This window comes from Branchiostoma floridae, chromosome 5, assembly GCF_000003815.2.
Source record: "Branchiostoma floridae strain S238N-H82 chromosome 5, Bfl_VNyyK, whole genome shotgun sequence".
In the NCBI taxonomy this organism is placed as follows: Eukaryota; Metazoa; Chordata; class Leptocardii; order Amphioxiformes; family Branchiostomatidae; genus Branchiostoma; species Branchiostoma floridae.
The window spans coordinates 6,954,603-6,977,169 of NC_049983.1; the positions used below are offsets into that span (position 1 = coordinate 6,954,603).

Genomic DNA, 22,567 nt, shown 5'->3' on the forward strand with positions numbered 1-22,567 from the left:
TCTGGACTTAAATACATGTCATACTTTGTATTAATCATACTTGGAAGATGATATTTTGTGGCATGTAATTCATAATAAACATATACATGCGAGAGTTTCTAGCAGTTCTAATCTCTCGCACTTCGGGTGGGTTCACACGTGCGTACATATTCAATTCCGTATGAGGTCCGTACGAAATTCTTAGTCTCTACCAGGCTCCACAGGTCACCGAAGAAATAGTAGAAACTATACAAATGTAGATCGATAACATGTCAGATGAGTTATCTGGCCCAGACGTCTAGTTTGCGACCTCTGTCATGTTATCTGTCTATATTTGTCCAATTTCTACCACCTTTTCGGCGAACTTTTGAGCCTGGTAGAGGCTAAGAAGTCCTTACGGACCTCATACGGACTTGAATAGATATACGCACGTGTGAACCCACCTTTTGCCGGACCTTTAGACACTATACATACGTTTATGGAATACGGATCAATGTTGAAATACTTCTGCACGCGAACTAAGCTACAATGATGTGTATAATCACCGCCATTGATGTATTGAGCCTGGACCACTTCTCTGGTACTCCCCGCGCGTGTTTTCAAGTTCTGACTTTGATGTTCTGAACCTGCAAATTGAAATATCGACTATCCTTCGTAAGGACACGCAGGCAGCATGTCGGCAATTGATTGTCTTCTTATTCACCGGAAAGAAAATTTTATGGATGACACCCTCCACAGACATGATCCACAAACACAATGAACGTTGTAACAGGAATTGAAGCGACAAAACACGCTATCACAGTCAACAAGCCTTTTCTGTATTCAAGAGGTGCACAAGTGGCACTGGTATGGTAGATTGGTACATGGTATCACTTAGTTAATACCCAGTTGACAGCTACAGTAAAAGTTACCACATTGATGCCACTTTTATTATCGAATTAGTTTCTATTTCTTCAACTACAGATTAGTCATAGCTACATGTACCTCACTGGTGTCACTTAGACTACAAGTACAATCAAGGTTACCACACGATAGGTTTTCCAATTTTGGTACTTTCTTATATGTTCACTGTCTCCAGAGGGGAGAAACATTCTTTTTTTTTTCAAAATCGGGCAAAATTAATGAGCATTAATGAGCTAATGTCATCCATAAAATTGGATAAAACTTGTGGCCTAACAAGAAATCAGCAAGAAGTTTCGGCATAAAGCCGCGGTCGAGGCGAACTTCTCTTCGGTACCGTAAGACGATCCATCTCGACTGAACTACGGTTCTCCCCGTTCCTGTTTGTTGCTGGCCGTTCTATTTTTGTTGAGACCGCGTGAAAACGGTAGGACGAATTACCGTCTGTAAAACTCTCAACGTCCGTTCGTGGAGTTACTGAACTGGAGAAATTCGAATGCCTACGCGTTGTCTCCTCACAACAGCACACCTCCCTGAAACTCCTCTTCCTCTTGACGCTGAACAGAGCGTACACGATGGGGTTGAAGGCGGAGTTGAAGAGAGCCATGGTCTCGGCGATGACGTAAGCAACATCCGGGAGAGATTCTCCTGTGTACACGTCATGCAGGGTGACGACGAAGTACGGCGTCCAGCACGTCACGAACCCGAGGATGATGCATACTGTCATCTTTATCGTCTGGAAAAAAAAAGTTATCATGAATGTAGGTACGCTAAATATCAGCTACCCAAGTGTTTTATACAACCAAGGTTTTGGTGACTGTCTGTAGCATTTCTCATGGCAATTCTGACTTGTTTACACTGTACTGCAACATAGGAGTCGCTGCTCATATATGCAGTCCCAAACGTATTTACGTATATACAAAGAAGTTGGAATAAACTATTTGATTGTGTACAAGGTTTTTTTTTCAATCAGTAATTTGATTCAATGTTTCGAGACTAACGTTTTTATTAAAAACAACGGATAAAGTGGTAAGAAAAACAACTAAATCCTCTAGGATAAAAGTGCTTTCTCCGTGTCGTACCTAAATCACTAAAGGTGGGGTCACACATGCGTATATATTTAAGTCCGTATGAGGCGCGCATGGGAGTATATGCCTCCACCAGGCCCCACAGTTCCCGGGAAAAATAATAGAAATTGGACAAACGTAAACAGGTAACATGTCAGACGAGTTAGCATGGTTGCTAATCTATAATTCTCGGTCAGCTAACTCATCTGGCATTTTATGTATCCATATTTGCCAAATTTGTACTATTTTCCCCGCTACCTGTGGAGCCTGGTAGAGACTAAGAGCGTCATACGCACCTCAAACGGACTTGAATATATACGCATGTGTGACCCGACCTTAAGGAAGGGGAATCAGGACTTTCGCTTCAACCGCTCAATACTCAAGTAATTGTTGTTACTTATATTTACATTTCTGTCTTTCTTGTCAATTTTGTTCTTATAGCGGCGCCAATAAACATTGTTTCTATCTGTATTTTGCTTATGTATGTTCGTTCAATTTAAATAGTGAACTGGTGTTACTAACTTTTATTTTTGCCTTGGAGATGGTGTCGGTTCTGGTGCGGCTGCAGTTCGGGCCTGTGGGACAGGTGGACTCAGTGTGCCACAGGGTCCAGACGATCCGGATGTAGCAGTACGAGATGATGATGGTGGGCACCACCAGGACGTAGAACGCCAGCCACGTCACGTAGATCTTCCTCTGCCATTCCGCCGTATACCCTTGGCTATAAGAGAATATCAATGTAAGTTAATGTAACATTATTAGGCCAATACGGAAAATAGACATGAAATATCAACCGAAAATAATTTCATCAGGTTGGTAGGATTATGATATAGGATATAGCAGAATTCTTGTACACAACCAAAATTAAGCTTACTTGCTTACATTTCGGTGTATATCGAGGGGGATACAAACTTGGACACGTTTAGGATAATGTTCTCGCCGCAAAAGCGCCACCTACATCGGCTACGTATAGCGGCGAGAAGCAGAACTCCAGTTAGAAGCTCTGAGGAAGGTGTCTGATAGACACCGAAACGTAAGCAAGTAAGTTTAATTTTGGTTGTGTACAAAGATTCTCCTATATTCTATGAAATATTAAATTTGGTAGATAAATCATATCCCGGTGTTTCTGCATTAATTTCAATGCAACATTATCAATAATAATGATAAAGGGTTTATTCACTTAACTTCATTGTACCACGTACATAGCAGCCAATTGTAACGGCTGAATTGCGTATTTTTGGTTACAGATCAAATCACACAGAATTAAATAAGCTTAACATTACTCAGGGTCTTTCATCATATACATATAAGTACAAACTATAAACACAATCAAAAGGAATTTGGAATGAAAAAAAAAATGTTCAGTTCGTTACGTATTCAGTTATTATATATCAATAGAAGGCGTGTAATTTCCTTTCCAATGGTATCAAATTCATTATCAGTGTTAACTCATAGAACGAGCACCATGCCCGATTTCATGATTGAATCACACACAAAATAATTGCCCCAAATTCCCTGCTTCTATTCAACAATGAATCGTTGGTTAGTTTGGCCGCAGGTGTTCAGGATTCACTCGATCCTTTTTTCACGTAATTTTTGGTATACAAATTTAACATATTCGTGCCAAGTTTAGTTAGTGAGCTGAGATCAACTCTATTGCATTGCATAACATATTCAGAGAGAGTCGGGGGCGAGTAAATCGAACCTCAGAGCTTTTATCAGTATGGTTCCAAGCCAAACAATCTAACAGTTATCCCCCACCGACCCATATGTCAAAGAGGCCAAGGTTAATAGCTGACTATTATAGGCGAATGGCCTCCATACAACATAGTTCTCAGTATAGCCATGTTATTAACTTCGCCAGATGGTAATGTTTTTGCCTGGTTTGGTGTGTGATTTGGTGTCCGTAATTACAAACAGTGGAAGTCAAGAATGCCTCGGGGGATTGGACTGATATTTAGCATGTAGGTAGTTCTTGATACAACGTGGAAATAATGAGATTTGGGGCCCTCTAGCGGCTTGTTTAGGGCACTGTATCGTGGACGAACAGACTTATGTTAGATAAATGACCTGCAAAAGTAGCGCTAGCTCGGCAAACGAATTACAAAAATTAAATAGATAAATACATAAATAGAAATTGGTCTTACAAAAATCATCTATTGCTGAAATACTTTAAAAATTAACAACAGTGTTTGGTTGTAAGATGACAATTCAAAATGAAACAGAATCTACAAGTACATAACTGCACGTAGGCTAGTACAGTAGTCACTCGATACTTAAATATCCGTTTACAACTAGTCATTGGACATGAACTTGCCGTCAAGAAGACATATCCCTTTGGCGTCAGCGCCACCTTGTGATACGCCATGAAATAACAGCAGGCAACAGCAGGCTCAAGTTCACGTAACTCTGTTAGACGCTTCAGTGAATTAAAGATATACAAACACGTGCTGTACGTGTTGGTGAAATGCGCAAAGACACGTATAAGAAGTCTGTAACCAATAGCTTCTAGAATAAGAAGTCTGTATCCAATAACTTTCAGACAATGGTTATATGCAGAATGTATTCAAAACAAATGGAAGTAGAGTAAATGTGTTACGTTGAAAAAAGATCGGTGTACGCTTATGCAATAGTACCATTTGTATCTTTGCTCGTATGGGATTGAGCACCGGCCAGGCCACAAATTCGTCCCGGTAAACTGCAGTATACTGGGTATACCTCTGGGTGTTTTCGAGATTAGGTGACGGCGTCAAAATTAGTTGTCAGGTTCCGGTTTGATTTTAACAACGACTTACAAAAATCCTTAGGTGCCCGGCCGTGCCCCAAAATAGTGTATGGGACAGGCCTGAAAGTGTAGAAAACTATTTCGTAAACTATGGGGGGGGGGGGGGATCTTTTTCCAAATGAGACTGCAGTATTTCTAAACATACTTCTTGTCACAATCTAATATTAAGCCCAAATCTAACTTTTATTCCGACAATGCAACTTAACTTTATTCCTATAACTTCCATCTTAGGCGATTCGAGAAAGAACCTAATTCTTAATGTGTGCGATGCTGACAAGCGAGTGAAAACTAGAACATCTATTTTATGGGCATTATGTATAAAACCTTTCATCGTACTAATTTGAAGCTGGCATTTGACTTGAAAGAGAAGCAAATTGGAGGTCCCCTGCTAGTCATCACGATCGTAATTGTCTTCATGTTGGGACATCGACTGGAAAATCTTTGAAGTCGTCCCAAAAAAACACTCGGGGGAAAATCAAATTTCCGTGCCAGCTGTGCAGCAAGGACAGGACAATAACCCCGGTGGTGTCCGTCCAATTAATTTATTTCTAGGGCGACTCTATCGGACAACGAAATTAAAGAGGTGGAAGAAAATGTAGACTACGTCCCTTGGTACAGCAATCATGGGAAGTAATCCCTTTCCTTTGAGTTTCTGTGCGAATGGAATCATCTGCGTTCATCTATTAGTTCCAATTAGTTCCAAAAGTCGCTTTGGGAGTTCCATGGAGCAATTAAAAAGTACAAATAGGTCAACCGGGAAAGTTTGCAGTCTTTTCGTCCTAGTGGACAACGAACTCTGACCACGTGTAGGGACTGGATTTGATTTTATAGTCATTATATGTAAGAACACGACGTATTGAATACTATTAATTAGCAATTATATGCATAGGTCTTTCCACTTGGGTATCAAGCAAACCTAAGGCTTTACGTAACTTAAGTCGGATATACGTCGATGAATGTTAGACATCCAGATGATAAGATATTCGTAAGGCCACAGCAAGTAAATTTTATGGATGACATCCTATGCAGACAGCAAAAATGATGAGATAGCGCGAGAAAATAAAAACAAGATAACTAAAAAAAATGGCTAAATTTTCAAAATAGACTCCATAAACATCGTTCATTCCTGTATTAAAGAAGTGAACTAGTGTAGAAAAAGTGATACTAGTGTGGTACACTGGTATCGCTTACCAAGCTGGCAACTACACCCATGGCTTCCATATCGGTGGCACTTTTACAAGTATCCAACAATTTTTTTGCTTCTGCAACTTTAGTCATGGCTACCTCCCTAGTGTCACTTCTACAAGTATGATCATTAGGCTACAACATAACATGTTTGCCTATTGTGGCCTATCTGACCATCCCAAAGAGGACAAAATGTCCGAAAACAGGCTAAATTTAATCAACGCTGATGTCATCCATTAAATTTACTTGCTGTGGCCTAACACCAAATAGCAAATCGAAGAGCAAATTATGCTGTCAGGTCAAATCTTTATCTTCAGGTAATTAAAAGCCCCCAAATTAAGACGTAATTAGATTACTTTCTTCTCGTCTTCTTTAATTCTATAAATAGGGCATAAGCTGTGTTTGTATGCTTTTGGGAGTTTCCAAAATTAGATCCAGTTTCTTGAGTAATTGTTATTCAGTCGGAGATGCTGTGTGCAGGTCATAATTGAATAACGAATGGAATAGCAAATTATGCTAATTTTTTACATCGCGATCGGGTAATTAGAAACCCCCCAATTAAGACTTTCTTCTTCTCTGCTTTGATTTTATAAAGCTATCATTAGCTATGTCAATATAATTTCCTCTTAAATGAATTCCCTTTGATAAGTGTGTTCAGCACTTGGGGAACCGTGCAAAAAGTGTGAAACTACTTAAGTCATGAAACAAGCGATGGCTTTTTCTAAAGATAAAACGTTGATTATATTATATGCTGTTGTTGTTTATATGTATGCCATCCGTGCGCGCATTAATTTTCACCCGTTTGACAAAAAAAAGTCGACCGTACGGTGAATCGTACGAAAGCAGATGCAAAATGAACAAATACCTGCCGTTAATTGTGAGACAAAGTCAGAAAACGCATGTTATTGTCGTAAGATACCAATTCGGCAGTTTCAAAGTCAATGAATAAAGAACAATAATCAAGAATCAACTGTTTAGTTTACCATACTTTGTGGGTTTAGTCATTTGTTCAACCTTCCTGACCACTTGGATTTCATACTATAGACAATTTTTTCGCCAATTTTTCAATCACACTCTCGCATCAGTTTTTGGATTCCCAGAGAATATCGTCCATATAATCAAATCAGCATGGCCTAAATTAACAAAACAAATATCTAGAAAACGGCTACTAATGTCGTAGAATGACAAAGTTAATTACAGAGTCCAAGACGAAGATGCGAAAGAACAAAAATGAATAATCTCCGGCTCGGTATACCATACTCTGTGTTTGGTCATATTTGTTACACCTTCCTGACCACTTATTTAGATTTCATGATATTCGTAATAATTGTTCTTGACCAAACTTTTTATTGGCACCAGAGGATGCAATCCTAATAATCGAATCAACTTGGCATATAAAAGACATGAGAAACTGGGTCGAAAGCTGTGACATTTCACATGATGTACAGCACGGAAATGGTACGGACGAAAAGCGTACTCATTTGGTTTGTTGCCACCGAGACACCAGATGGGTCCGGATATCGCTTTACACGGCAGACCGTAACAAATACACGGCAAAGACGTCAATTCAGACGTTACGCACGTACGTCGACGTAAGTAGACGCGTGACAGACGCAAAGGCTGACACACTTTTACCATAACGGCAACTGCTGAGGTATTCCTTATATCCTTTTAGACGTAGTTTAGAACATAGGCGGTAGGCCAAGGAATTGTCTTTGATTCGCCCGTACACCGTATCGCTGAGCATTGCCGGGGTTGGGGATTACCCGAAGGTCGGGGAAGTCGGCGAAGCCGACCAATCGGCGCAGGAGTTTTTCCACCAGAAGGTCGGCTAAGCCGACCAATCGGCGTAGCCGATTTAGAGCGCGGCGAAGCCGCGCGGCGAGCGAAGCGAGCTAGGTGGGAAATGCCTTTTCTACTATCGCCGTTTTCTGCAAAATTCTAATATCTAAGTCAAAACTTTCAAGTGAATTATGTTCGTCGAGTTATTTGGAGGCCATTTAACGTACAAAGAGCACATATTAGTCATTTCAAATTAAAATAAACGCCATTGAATTTTAGCCGATTTCCGGGTCACTGCGTTACCAGCAGTACGGCGGCGGCCACACCACGTCGTCGTAAAAAAACGCATCGGTAGCTAGTATATTTACCAAAACGCTGGCACTAACCACATGTAATCGTTATAATCATTGATGCATTATCCTTGTAGAACGGTCCATACTTAAATAATCGCTAAAATGCCATCTGTTTCACGAGATCTGTATCCCTAAGGAAGTTGGTATTCCTATCTCAGTTCTTACTTTCGGGTTGGCGACGTTACCGATCACGAAAATCAGACGAAAGCAGTGGAAAAAACACGGTCAAAACGTATCTGCAGTGCAGCGTAGCTTTTGTCAGCGTGTTGAAACCCTCAAACTTCTCAAATAGTACCACGAAAACCGACAAGGCGCCTAAACGGGCCCGCCGTACGATCCCACACCACAACACAGATGATCGAAAACACCGGAAGTGGTAACGCACATCAGGGAGATCGGTTGCTTACCCATCCAACATTTAAAGTTAGGGGAAAGGCGGCGCAAAGGATGACGGGAAATACTCGCACTAAGAAGATAGTAATCTTTGACGGGAGCATCTGAGGAGGCATTTCCGGATTGGCGGTACACGGCGTACTACCGTGGCAGACAGCGCGCGGCGGGGCTCCTGTTACTCAACAAAAAACACAATTCCGAGGCCTATTGCCCATGTTTAGAAGAGATAGACGCCATTGCGGTCACGCTTTTACCATAAAGACCATAGGATTAAGTACAATAAATCCTTTTACATCAAGAGTACAAAGAAATACGTTATATACTAAGCTGTTCTCCAACTTTATCTCTTTTGCATATCAATTCAATGGGATAGATAATTTTGAGGCTACAAAACTTATAACCCATGCATTTATAAAACGCATGGTCACATCGGAAAACATCATCTCCCGCTTATTTTATTCAGCTGCCTTCACCCACAGCATATTCTGGATACACTACATCAATATCATCTACAAAAACCCAGGCTGATAACACTTAACATTCTATTAAATATGAACTATATTTGTGTTGTTGTATTGTATTGTATGTTTTTGATATTTATTATTCATGTGATTTTGGCCAAGTACCTGCAATAAAGTTGAAATGTGTTGAAATGTTTGAAAAATGTTTAAATATTCATAGTTAGGACCTGCTCTCCGACAACATCTCTCTAGTGTCACTGACGAAAGGTAGGGGGTTCTGCCTAAAACGTTTGACCGTTTCCGAAATCATATTCGGTTTCTTGAGTAATTGCTATTTCCTGTATCTTATTACCTCATATTACCTAATTGTCTAAACTTCATCGACGTAAGATATAAAGATCTTATCTCAGTGCACAAATATGTGAAAATATAAATTTATGAAAAGTTTCTCAATATCTAGAAAAATTCAAATCGTTGTGGTTATTACTTTCCGAGAAAGTCTTTTTGAAAATCAGTAGGTAAGGTGCTGAAAAAACAAGGGTAAACCGTGATCGGAGCTATGTGGGTCGTCTTCCTCATACAACGAAATTTACGAATACATTGTCAAAATGTTCGGTGAGGATTCAATACGTATTTCAACAAGTAAGAAGTGGATATCAAGTTACAGCTCAATTATCTATGCCTTATTCACCTCTCTCACCTACTCGTATTGTTACAGGATGTCGCAATGATCACAAGGCAATGATCACAATGATTTAAATTTTGGTAAACATTTATAAAATCTATACTTAAAAGTTCACAAAATTTGAATCGTGCACATAATTTCTGTGTGAGGCTTTGAAATAATCGATCAACCTTCGTATCTAGAACGCTCGCAAGCCGAAAAGGTTCGACATTTGCACTGACGCCACCTGCTGACGAATGTCGGACCTACTTTACACTTAGATCTATTCACACTAAGATCTAGAGGATCCGCAAGTAGAAGAGATCTCGAGACGCAAACGTGCTTTTACGGGAAAGATGAATCGACATCTGTGCCGATATCTCTTTAAGCCGGGTTTACACGTACATTAGTCCGCATGAGGTCCGTATGGAATTCTTAGCCTTTACCAGGCTGCACAGGTCGCTGGAAAAAATGGCGTAATTGGAATATAGACACATAGAATGCCCGAAGAGCTAGCTGTCCAATGAGTTATGGTTTATGACCAGCCACTGGTATGTTATCTGGCTATATTTGTCCAATTTCTACTATTTCTCCAGTGACATGTGGAGTCTGGTAGAAGCTATGACTTCCATACGGACCTCATACGCTCGTGTGAACCCACTAAGGTCCCGTTTTGTGTATATATTCAAGTCCGTAAAAGTTGGGTATTGACATTTTTTGGTTAAGATAAAGTTTATGGAAAAGAATCTATTTCTACTTTTACCCACCGTTATCTGCAGCTGGTAATCAAATCAAAAACCGCAAACTTTCCCTAACCCCACAAAATGGCAATTTCGGTAAAAAAAGGTGTTTGGTAAATAAGCATATAGTTTTGCGGTTAGACAACCAGTTAGCACAACAGTGAGCCGAGGCTTGAAAAAATTACCACTTCTTAGCAAATGTTACCTTAGCCAAAAATGTAAATACTGAACTCATACGTTATTAGAATTTTCATCAGTGACTACTTTTTAAAAGTAAACAAACATACCTCCAAATTTTCGATGGCTATGAGTCCATCTTGATCACGGAGTGACCCAGTGCTCGCGAGAATTGCGAGAACTAAATTAGGTCGAGACTTGCGTGGATCATCTAAATTTCTTCAACGGAACTCATACGGATTTGAAAGTATGGACAAGTGTGAATGAGCTTTAATCATAACATGACGGATTACACCAAATGGGCGGGAAAGGGACGAAAACGCTGACACAGTTTCAACATGACGGATTATACCAAATGGGCGAGAATGGGACGAAAACGCTGACACAGTTTCAACATGACGGATTACACCAAATGGGTGGGAAAAGGACGAAAACGCTGACACAGTTTCAACATGACGGATTATACCAAATGGGCGGGAAAAGGAAGAAAACGCTGACACAGTTTCAACATGACGGATTACACCAAATGGGCGGGAAAAGGACGAAAACGCTGACACAGTTTCAACATGACGGATTATACCAAATGGGCGGGAAAAGGACGAAAACGCTGACACAGTTTCAACATGACGGATTATACCAAATGGGCGGGAAAAGGACGAAAACGCTGACACAGTTTCAACATGACGGATTATACCAAATGGGCGGGAAAAGGACGAAAACGCTGACACAGTTTAACCCCACGTAATTCCAACTGCCCCAATGGGGGATGTATGCAATTAACTAAAACATCCAGGAAACTATTACCAGACATCTTTCTCTGATCGTTCATTCCTAACAAGCTTTCCTCGTTGCTACATTCAATCAATCACAAGGAACCTTATGTGACATGTAGGGCTTTGGGAAATCCCTTGTAATTAGTTTTCATTGGAGACACGTTTGATTAATGTTGGTCTCAACATCAATAAGGATTAACGTGAACGCTGCAGGTTTTAGTTGTAAGGCTAAGGTGACTTATTTTGTGTGATCGTGTAGCGTAACTACAGGGTATTTATCAAAGAACCCAGAAGTCCTGGCATGCTACAGATCTTGTGTCCTTAGGAAAGGCAGTTTTATACGAGAACTGGTTTATGTATTAAACACACACAAAGTAATGTACAAGATCGTAGTCCTAAGACTAAATTGCCTCGTACTAAGTACACAAGAGATGATAATGGAAGGCCCTGCCTAATTAGACTTAAGATATAACTTTTAACCTTCCTCAATAGTTCTGTTTTAGTGTGAAATGAGATTTTATTACTGATGTATATATATATATCTATATGTGTGTGTGTAAATCCACACTTTTAAATTGTACAGCTGAGTGGGAATATTGTGACTATTATAATTTGATTAACGTACTTAGCCCTTACTCCTTACGACTTTCCTTACTCCAATCAGGGATAAACAATGAGCATCGGTTGGGGAGGTAAAAGGTGGTTGGCTCCATTTTCCAATACCCGACACACAGTGGTTAACTGCTACCGCCCGTATTGTCTCAAAAATGCGATTTGACTACCTTTACCATCTGCCTATCTGTGGTACTGTTAAAGAATAAGTAACTCACGCGTTTGCAGTGCCACGTTGCCCGTATTTGTCCTAAAGCAATAAACTTTATGGATAGCATAAGCGCGCTTATGTTTTGTCGCTCCAGTACTTGTTACATCATTTATTGTCTCTATGTTGAAAATTTGGTCATTTCTTTTCTTTACCCATCTTCTTGTAATTCTTGTGATGTATTAAGACATTCGGTGGGTGTTATCCGTACGTTTTACCTAGGCGTTTGGCTAGTCGTCCTACCTTGCACAGACTAGGGGCGACGCAGGTTACCTGGAACTTACGACTCTTTGCTTTAGTCACGTGGCTTCAACGTCACATCCCTTAAATAGCAGGCGATGAATCATTTCGTGAACATCATTTTGAGGTGTTTGTTAAAAAAAGCTAAGTCTTCTTTCATTATGTGTTTTACCGGCACAGATGAATGTTTTTTCATGCTAAGATGTTTTGGCTTGATTTCACTACAAATTTGTAGCTTTATGGCGCATCTGCATTCAAGCGAGTAAGCCTATTCATATTCTTATGATAGCGGCTGGCGCCGTAGACTTTACTTAGGGTTTGGGACTTATTCTCGGAGATTGTGGTAAGTATGCACCTTGGCCCCTCAGGGGCGTAGCGCCGGCCGGGCTCGGAAGCCTTTAATTGGTCCCGGTAGACTGCCGACTACCGGGGTGGGAGTACCTCTCGTTTTTTTACGGGTCACGGTGGCCCTCTGTCACCGAGTCCCGTTTTGATTTTAACTGCGAACTATAAAAAGCAGGAGCCCGACCAAGCCCTTAAATTTGTCCGGGTGGTCTGTCGAACACAGTGGTGGAAGTAACTGTTTTTTTTTTCACGGGTAGGTCCGGGGGGCCCTCTTTCAACAGGACCCAGGTTGATTTTAACTGCGAATTTAAAAATTAAAAAAAAGGAGCCTTGCCGTGCCGTAAAATAGCCCGGTAGAAGCATAGGCCATGTAAGATTCAATGGCCGTTCACCAGCAGAACAAAAGAACGGAATCCGGTATTTAATCTGAAAATTTTGCACTATCTGATCCCCGTTTATTATTAAAGTAAAAAGTGATAGGTGTTACTGCGGGATTCGTTCACTGTGTCACTGTTTTGTAATTTTCTCCGATTTTTCATAATTCAGATATTGCGTAATACGTAAAAGTATTACTTAGAAACCCGCAGTGACGAAGTGCAGTGAGAGTGCACCTTTACACACCGATCACTTTTTACTTTTTAAACAATTAACGGGGACGTACCTCACGCAGACGCGCTTCACCGCCCCAGTCTCACTCCGGCGCTCCTCCTCCACGAAGATCAGCAGCTGCGGGACGGCCACGATAAAGGCCAGTAACCAGGAAAGCGCCACCATGCGGCGGGCAGACGACTCAGACTGGAAGTGCAGCGGCTTGGTGATGGCCTGGTGTCGGTCAATGGTCATCGCTAAAACAAACAGCAAACATTTTATACATTATTAATATTTTTGTCGTTACATTATATTGGTCTTCAACGTATATTTGCTTCGGTTTTTGTAACATCAGTAGCTTTACAAATATGATATGTTTTGGTGACGTTCTTGTGTTCGAATGTCTGAATAGATTGTCTTCGTAAATATGATGTTGGTTAGTGTTGATGAGACTTTGAGAGAGACTTTGAGAGAGACTTTATTTGAAAATCCATTAGACTTCGAAATCATTACATTTTGGACCCCCTTACGGCTTTCCGTGGTACTGCAGATGACCTCCCGGTTTTGATATCTCGTGTTCTTGACAAGCTATGGTCACTATTTTTTAGTAGATACTAGTAGTGCTTGTGGTTTAGGGAAGAAAAGACATAGGTCTACGACATAGATCTGCGCTGAGATGTCCGTGGTGTAGGGAAACACTGTGTCTAGAATGAGCCTAAGCTAAGGTACTCCGGCAGCTTTCTTTTGAACTGCAGGAGAAATTTTAGTTGCAGACCTTATAACACGATCAAGAACGAATGGCTGAAACTCCATGATGATCTGTAGATTGGTATAGTGGCTTTCTGTGTATCGCCATTTTTAGAGTCATTCTTCACAAAACCGGCAACACTATTTACCTGGATTAAAAAAAAGATATATTTTAGGAGTTGAACTGCACGGGGCATTTATTTTGCCATATCTAAAAGGAAAACTTTGAGTGAATAGCACATACACAGCAAGTACGAGGTTGACATTGCCCAAATAACCTTACATTCACTTTAATTAAGCCGATTCGGAAAGGCCTATGCCATTAGAACACACCGCAGAAGAGTTCCGGCACGGCTTATCAGCTTACGAGTCTCTATCTAGTACCTAATCTGCTTAACTGCCGCCTCTGCTTTATGTTCATCAAGATGACTTCCGGGAATTCAATGTAGTGCCTTGAATCCTTAAGGTGACCTCTCACTGTAATTGCGTCACGCTTGCGTCACTGCGGGTTCGAAAGATACTCAACGAATTTCAGAGGTAAAGAAGGAATTTTCTTACGTTCTGTGTATTTTGTCGTCTTCTAAGTCATACTTATAAGTATAACGCAATATCTTAATTAATAAAAAGTCGGAGAAAATGACAAAATGACAAAACAGTGACGCAGTGAATGAACCCCACAGTGACGCAAGCTTGACGCAAGTGCAGTGATAGGGAACCTTTATACATTAGGCGAAAATCGATCGGACGACGAGTCTGCGAGCTCTTAATTACGAGGAGGCATGACCCTGACAGCAAGATGGAAACTTTGCCATTTCTTCGTCGGCAGCAGGGTCATAGAGCTCGCATACTCGTCGTCCGATCGATTTTTGACTAATGTGAGGGGGGTATTAGTAGTTTAGATTTGTTTGCTTAAGTCAGGCACGTAGGGTCTCGTGGCCTAACTTCAAGGTAAAATCAAATAAACAGTGTACAGAACTTTAGCTATAGCTGTTACTCTTTCTTTCTAACATTGTCTTTTAGCATTCTACACCATGCCGCCGTACATTAATAGTAGAAAAGTTGCTTTTTTAACGTTCTCATACATTTTCCCCATCCTCCTCAAAAGTTAATATATGCTCCGAGATAGTATCGACTGGTCAGGGAAATGGCGTCGAACAAATGAGAGAGAACGTGGAAATGCGCACATCGCTCAAGGCCATCATTATGTTCCGCCATCCTTGCTGCTTCATGAAATGGCCTTACCTAATAGGCTTAACTACCTGCAGGGTGTATAAGTGAGCGATACTGATGCACCGGTTCAATTACTTACATGCTACAGAGCACGTGGGTGAATCAATAAATTCCGAGCCTCACCAATAAAAAAAGAGGCACAACTCGAATTTGGACATGTCTACCAATATTCAAAGATGGTGCTCATTACTTTGCAGGCAACATACGACGAGGGAGAAGGGGAAAACCTGGACAATTAAGTTTCGAGGTGTGCAAAGGGCTATGTGCTCTGCTGAAAGTCAGATACCCACTGTATTCAAAGAAATCTTCATATCAAACATTTTGACAGTGTCTTCGAAGATCTCATTGGACAAGGAACTTTGATTGTACACCACTGATCACAGTTGACTCTGGTTTCTTGCCACTTACCTAGTAGACTGACTTTTAAATCGACGTTGACTGAAAATTAATGACCACAATCGTTTGAGATTTGGTGGAAATCGGAAAAAGACTTCATACTATTTAATTATCACTTTAGTTTTGAGTTGTGCACCCTATGTCTGGGTAAGGTTCAGAACGTTTTGAATTTTTTCTCTTACATCCAAATAACGTTTACAGAACAGAGTAGGTTTTGGGAGCGGTCTTTTAAGAAATCAATATTGTTTCTACGATCTGGCCAGGGTGCTTTCAAACGATTAAGTGATAATGGCAATGAATGAACGGTATTACGTTGAATCAGCTTGCAATTACACTTCAGTCTCTTAAAGCACGCAACCTAAAGTTCAATCAATACTTAGAGTCAACGAAGTTAATACTACAAAGTGCCAACAGTTACAAGCTCTCTCAGCATCTTAGGTAGCAAATATCGTAAATTCCACAATAGCAGTAGCGATCATGTTATTGTCATTTTTAGTAAAATATGATATTCTTTGCGGACACCCAGCTAACTACGAACTGGGCAGCCGAGAGGGCATCAGACGTCGCCATGTATGTGATTGTGTTTTCTAATTTCATAATAACGACATCCTAAAGTAATTTTCCCGGAATGTTATACCATAATTATATTACATAATTATATTACTTATGTAACTATATTGTCTCTGGCTCTCTCAGAAGACGTAATTTTGTAAGGATAGATGGAAATGAATACAAATCACAGAACAGTCTCCACGATATAATAATCACAATCTAATGGTACATAATAGCAGATTTGTAAAATAAGACAAGTGATAAACAAATAAAATGACTATGACATTGCATTCATTGTTTCATCGGGTGTCGGTTGGAATCAATATAAAGCGAGCTCTTGGAGACACATTCAAAGGGTTCTTACAAGCAGAAAAAATATTAGTTATTTAGATAAAAAGCAAATACAAAAACAATTTTTCTTTGATATCAATACGAAGATTGTAACATTCTATGTCATTTCTTTGTAATTCAAAAGTTACAGATAGGAAGATATAACAAATTACTTTGCTGTTATAAAAGTTATTGAAGGCAAAATTTGGCCAATCCTAACTCATATTGCAAACGTAAGAGTTATTTTGCAATTTGTATTTTTGTAGTTCTGTTTTAGTGGACAAAAAAGGTAATATTTATTATTTTGCATTTGTAGTTTGTAGTTTACCGTACAAACGTCGCTGTATTTGTTCTGACGAGACAATAATCTCCAAGCAGATCCTGTGGTAGCATAAGGTAGCATCAAAAGAGGAGTGAAGTCAGTCTAGGAATGTGTTTGGCTGCTCCAAGTGGCTAATGACTCTATTTTTCCAGCTGTACTCCTTAGCCAGCTTTGATACTATCTTATGTCACTGGTAAATCTGCTCGGAGGTTACCTAAGTAAAGGTTTCTATTAAAAGAGACAAGAACCATTTTCTTTTCCTACCTGTGAGAATGAACGTAGTGCTAGCCAGTGTGACGATCTGTCCGTACACGATGATCTTGCACATGACGGCCCCCAGGACCCACTGTCCGAACGCCACAAACATGATCTCCGTCGTCATGGTGACCGCACACACACACAGATCACCGATGGCAAGATTCAGGATGAAGATATTGACTCTACTAGAGCGTTGTTTAGCCGAAGTAGTCGTCAGTACGGTGATGATGAAGCCATTCCCCACCAGGGCCATGAACATGATAACAGCGATAGTTGTGACTCTTTGGATGACAGGTGCCGTCCAAACATTGTCATCGGTAGTTGAGTTCGATTCGAAACGGAATCCGTCGTCTTCGGTTGGTGTTACGTTAACAACGTTCATGGTTAAGCTGAGATCAACAGAGTCCCCGTCAGAATAAAAAAAGAACGTCCAGTTTGTCCGTGTGCCTCGGCCTACGTACAGGGCCCTCACGTCCTACGCCATTCTACGTCCTCGATTCGAAACGGAATTCGTCCTCTTCAGTTGGTGTCACGTTAACAACGTTCACGGTGAAGCTGAGATCAACAGTGTCCCCGTCAGAAAAAAAAAGTCCAGTTTGTCCGTGTGCCTCGGCCTACAGAGCCCTCGCGTCCTGCGCCATCTTTTTCCAGCGCCTTTGAATGAAAATGAGACACGGTGCGAAGAGACGAGGATCAAACGCAACAGAGTGAAAGCAAGAAACTGATTGGTCTGAATAGTATCCCCACACGCACAGTTCTCCCTCTATTAACCGTTATCTTAGACAAGTGTTTTTTCCGTCCACCTTTACATTTGGTGGAATCATTAGCTCCATATGGTGAGGGATGATTCTCAACCTTTATAAAGAATGCCGTTATCACTTAGCAGGGGCGCAGCTGGTCAATCCCTCCGTGGACTCTTACGTCCTTTCAGTTAATCGCAAAGACAGTCAACAAGAATGAAACCCGGCCCCCCACGATTGCACAAATCCTTCGTCTTTGTGGAGCGCTTCAGGCCTTCTTACCTTTCCCAACGTAGATGCAAATTGCGTCCCAAGGAATTCAGCAGTTCTTACAGAAGTCTCGAGGATTTCCTCTCTTTTCCCCCTGAGTATCCATTAGCTGAAGACGTCTTTTAAGTTACGGTTCTTGATGCATATAAGACTTCGCTTGAGGGTGGTCAGTCTGTGATTAATCCTTGGAGCACACGTAGCGTGTCCGTCGGGTCTCCTCTGACTTGACGTTGCTGCAACAGGAGAAAAAGAGTTGCCAGGGAATGTTAAACAGGGGAGCTTCATGCTTAAGCAACACGTTGTCCCGCCTACCAGATGCGTCCAATGACTTCAGAATGAAGCGGGGTCTATTGATTACTTCAGAGGTCTTTGTGATTCCTACCTGACCATCCATGTATTCAAAACTTGGTCATAATTCATGAATGATGAATTACACAAGCTTTCTTTGAACATCTAAAGCGATTCAGATGACTCGTCAAGGACGGTTATTTTCAATAGAATCCGAAAAGGGCAAGCAATTCTCCCATGTGGACAGTCATATGATTGCTAATCAACTGGCTCAAAAAGAGTTGTATCAAAGAAGTAACGAAACTGGCGGGCATAATATTCTGTAAATGCAGAAAGTTTCGCGGTGGTTTTTTGTTCTCGGTTTTCGCGTTGCCAATTCACCGCGAACTCAAAACCACCGCGAAAATGTTTCCATGGTAGTAAGAGACTACGGTGTATGGTGCTACCACAAACGTAAAACCACCACGAAAAGTCTCTTTTCCAGCTACCGCGAAATTAAATGCCCGCGAACTTAAATGCATTTACTGTATTCTGAACGACCTTGCAGCTCTTGGCGTGGTACTAGCATACGGATGACACACCCCAAAGCAGCTGCAGGTAATTTCTCTTATTTGAACAGTCACACCATTGATAATCAACTGGTTCAAATAGAGTTATTTCAATGAAGGGGCGCAAGTGAATTACTCGCATATGCTGAACGACCTTTCAGCTATACTGAGTGTCGTCTCATGGAATTTGGCGTGGTGCTTCGATGACCTCAAAAGCAGGCAAATACCCTCATTTGGACAATCATACCATTACTAATCAACTGCTTTAAGTAGAGTTGTATCAAAGAAGTATAAGGAAACTGACACGCATTTTCTGAGCGACGATTTTGCAGCTTATAGACAATTGTCGTCTCTTGGAATCCGGCGTTGAGCTACGATGATGCAGCTTATACCATAAGGTCATGCGTTTCTCTCTCATTTCGACAATCAAACTGGCTCAAGTAGAGTTGTATCAAAGCTGTCACGAAACTGACGCGCATATACCGAACGAACTTCCAGCAATACTGAGTGTCGTCTGCTGGGCTCATCGAGGTTCTACAATAATATGCAGCTTATACCAAAAGGTCATGCAATTCTTTCATTTGGATAATCATATCATTACTGATTAACTGGCTGAAGTTGAGTTGTATTAAAGATGTCACGAAACTGATGCGTTTTGCTGAACGAACTTGCAGCTATACTGAGTGTCGTCATCCGGCGTGGTGCTGCGATAATGCAGCCTATACCAAAAGGTCATGCAATTCTTTTTCATTTCGACAATGATACCATTGCTAATTGACTGGCTCAAGTAGAGTTGTGTCAACGAAGTCACGAAGTTGACGCACTTTATACTCAGAGTGTCGTCTACTGGATGCATGCAGCTTATACCGAAAGGTCATGCAAATCTTTCATCAGGACAATCATAACATTACTAATTATATATATATATATAATTAACAGGATCAAGTAGACCTGTATCAAAGATGTCACGAAACTGACGCGCATTTGCTGAACGACCTTGCAGCTATACAGCTGAATGTCGTCTACTAAAATCTGTAGTAGTGGTACGATAATGCAGCTTATAGCGAAAGGTCAAGCAATTCTTTCATCTGGATAATCATACCATTACTTATTAACTGGCTCAAGTAGAGTTATATCAACGAAGTCACGAACGACCTGGCAGCTATACTGAGTGTCATCTCCTGGAATCCGGCGTGGTGATAATGTAGCTTATACCAAAAGGTCCTGCAATTCTCTCGTCTGGATGATCATACCATTACTACAAATCATCTGGCTCAAAGAGAACTGTCTCATAGAAGTCACAAAACTGATGACTGACATATGGCATATGCTAAACGACTTGCTGCATTTATTGTCTCCTAGAAAATGGCGCCTTGTTAAGATAATTCAGTGGTAGTGACAGGCCTTTGTGGCGATTACAGGCCATAGGGGCATGTTCCGGCATGACGCACTCCAAAACTCCAATTCAAAGAACAAACCTGCATCGGCTGAGGCCGTCTTACACGTTGCCTACAGTTGCCCCTGTAGGACTTAGTGCGCCAGTGGACGAGAGGGTGAAGAAGAAAGTGCACACCCCTCCTTCACCTTAAAAACCCAAGTGCAAGCCAGGCAGACGGGTCCTCTAACTCACCCTGTCTGCCTACTATTTTCTTCCGAGACAGACGGATGCCAAACAAAAACAAGTAATTAACTGGCACAAGTAGAGTTGTATCAACGAAGTCACGAAACTGACGTACATACATATATACCGAACGACTTTGCAGCTATACTGAGTGTCGTCTCCTGGACTCATCGCGGTTTTACATTAATGCAACTTATATAAGAATTTCAGGAGTTTCTCATCTGGATGATCATAACATTACTAACTAATCAAGTGGCACAAATAGAACTGTATCAAAGAAGAAAAGAGGAAGTTGCCACAGACGAACTTGTGGCAACTGATGGTAGTTTCCTGGAATCCGGCATTGTGCTACGATGATACAGCTTAAGCTTATAACGAAAGGTCAGAAAATTCTTTCAACTGGACGATCATACCATTACTAACTAATCAAGTGGCTCAAATAGAACTGTATCAAAGAAGAATCGACACCAACGCACAGACGAACTTGCGGCAACTGATGGTAGTTTCCTGGAATCCGGCGTTGAGCTACGATGATACAGCTTAAGCTTATACCGAAAGGTCAGAAAATTCTCTCAACTGCATGATTATACTTATACCTTCTTACTTGTAAACAACTGGCTCAAAGAAAGTTGTATCAAAGAAGAAAAGGAACTGACGCGCAGACTAACTTGCGTCAACTCATGGTCCTTTCCTGGAATTTGGCACTTAAGCTTAATCCGAAAAGTCCGAAAATGCTCTCATCTGGATGATCATACCATTACTAACTAGCCAACTGGCTAAAATAAGACTGTATCAAAGAAGAAATGACACCAACGCACAGACGACCTTGTGGCAACTGATGGTCTTTTCCTGAAATAGGGCGTTGTGCTAAATGATACAACTTAAGCTTAAAACGAAAGGTGAGAAAATTCTTTCAATTGGACGATCATACCATTACTAATCAACTGCTCAAATAGAACTGTATCAAAGAAGATAAAATGAAATCGCGACCTGCAGACGACCTTGTGGCAACTAGTGGTCGTTTCCTGGAAAATGGCGTGGTGCTCCGATGACACATCGAATACCGAAAGTTCAAGCAAGTTCTCTCGTTGGATAGTCTAGTTATCACTAATCAACCGATTCAAATAGAACTTTCTCAAAGAAGAATTCGAAACAAAACTGACGCGCAGACGACCTTGTGGCAACTGAAGGTCGTTTCCTGGAAAATGGCGTAGTCCTCCGATGGCGCATCTGATACCAAAAGTTCAAGAAAAGTCTCTCGTTTGGAAGGTCTTGTCATCACCAATCCAGCGACTCAAATAGAACTGCATCAAAGAAGAAAAGAAACCGACGAGCAGACGACCTTCCGACAACTAATGGTCATTTCCTGGAAAATAGCGTGGCGCTCCGATTACCAATCTGTCACCTCATACCGAGGCTACTTTGGATTCCTGGAGCGCCTGGCCCAGTTAAAACCTAATACGTCATGCGTGGATGTTTCCTAATTAGACAGCTATGTAATGTAAAACCGCTGCATCATGTCACTAATTTGACCGGTATGTCATTGAAGTATGATCCAGTACGCACTAATTAATTTGTCCTTTTCATTTCATAGGGATTTAATGATTGGCGATTGTGGAAATGATACGAGACAACTCTGTAAAGAGTCGTGGGTGTATAAATATGGGAAAGGATGGTATTTAAAGGAATCCCAGAAAAGTAGTATAAAATGAACAAGAGTCTGAAAACTCAAACCTGCTTGAAATATTTTGTTTTGTGATGGTGCGCATGGTGTGTTGTGGGGGTTGATATGGTTTGACGTTTGGCAAAATTATTCCATCATTGTTCTTAAGTTATATATCTACCTATGGTAAACAGTGAGATCCAAAACTACACCTTTCTGATGTCCTCACCATTTCATTTTTATTTCTTATTTGTACACCTGCACCTGGCACATACATTGTATCTCAATGTGTATATAATGGTTCACACCATACAGAGGTGACAGCGATGGTCACAGTTGCTCTTTTTTGC

The 22,567-nt window shown here is 40.9% G+C and overlaps 2 protein-coding genes across 3 annotated transcripts in view; both read right to left on the reverse strand.

Annotated features, from left to right (window-relative positions):
- Positions 1–365: 365 nt before the first annotated feature.
- LOC118416680 (neuropeptide S receptor-like) overlaps positions 366–22,567 on the reverse strand; it is a 25,664-nt gene continuing 3,462 nt past the window's right edge. The window contains exons 1-5 of one of the 2 annotated variants that reach the window (XM_035821859.1): positions 21,545–21,895; positions 17,094–18,330; positions 13,326–13,509; positions 2,469–2,667; positions 366–1,615 (exon numbers count right to left, since the gene is read on the reverse strand). In XM_035821859.1, coding sequence (XP_035677752.1) covers positions 1,163–1,615; positions 2,469–2,667; positions 13,326–13,509; positions 17,094–17,469 — 1,212 coding nt within the window. In that variant the 5' untranslated portion in view covers positions 17,470–18,330; positions 21,545–21,895 and the 3' untranslated portion in view covers positions 366–1,162. Of the gene's footprint in view, positions 1,616–2,468; positions 2,668–13,325; positions 13,510–17,093; positions 18,331–21,544; positions 21,896–22,567 lie in introns of those variants that run through there. The other variant, XM_035821858.1, reaches the window with a different exon arrangement.
- The window catches only part of LOC118415638, a 19,622-nt gene continuing 15,330 nt past the window's right edge, over positions 18,276–22,567 (reverse strand). The window contains exon 3 of the mRNA XM_035820347.1: positions 18,276–18,330. Within this exon, the coding sequence (XP_035676240.1) occupies positions 18,276–18,330 (55 nt within the window). The remainder of the gene's footprint in view (positions 18,331–22,567) is intronic.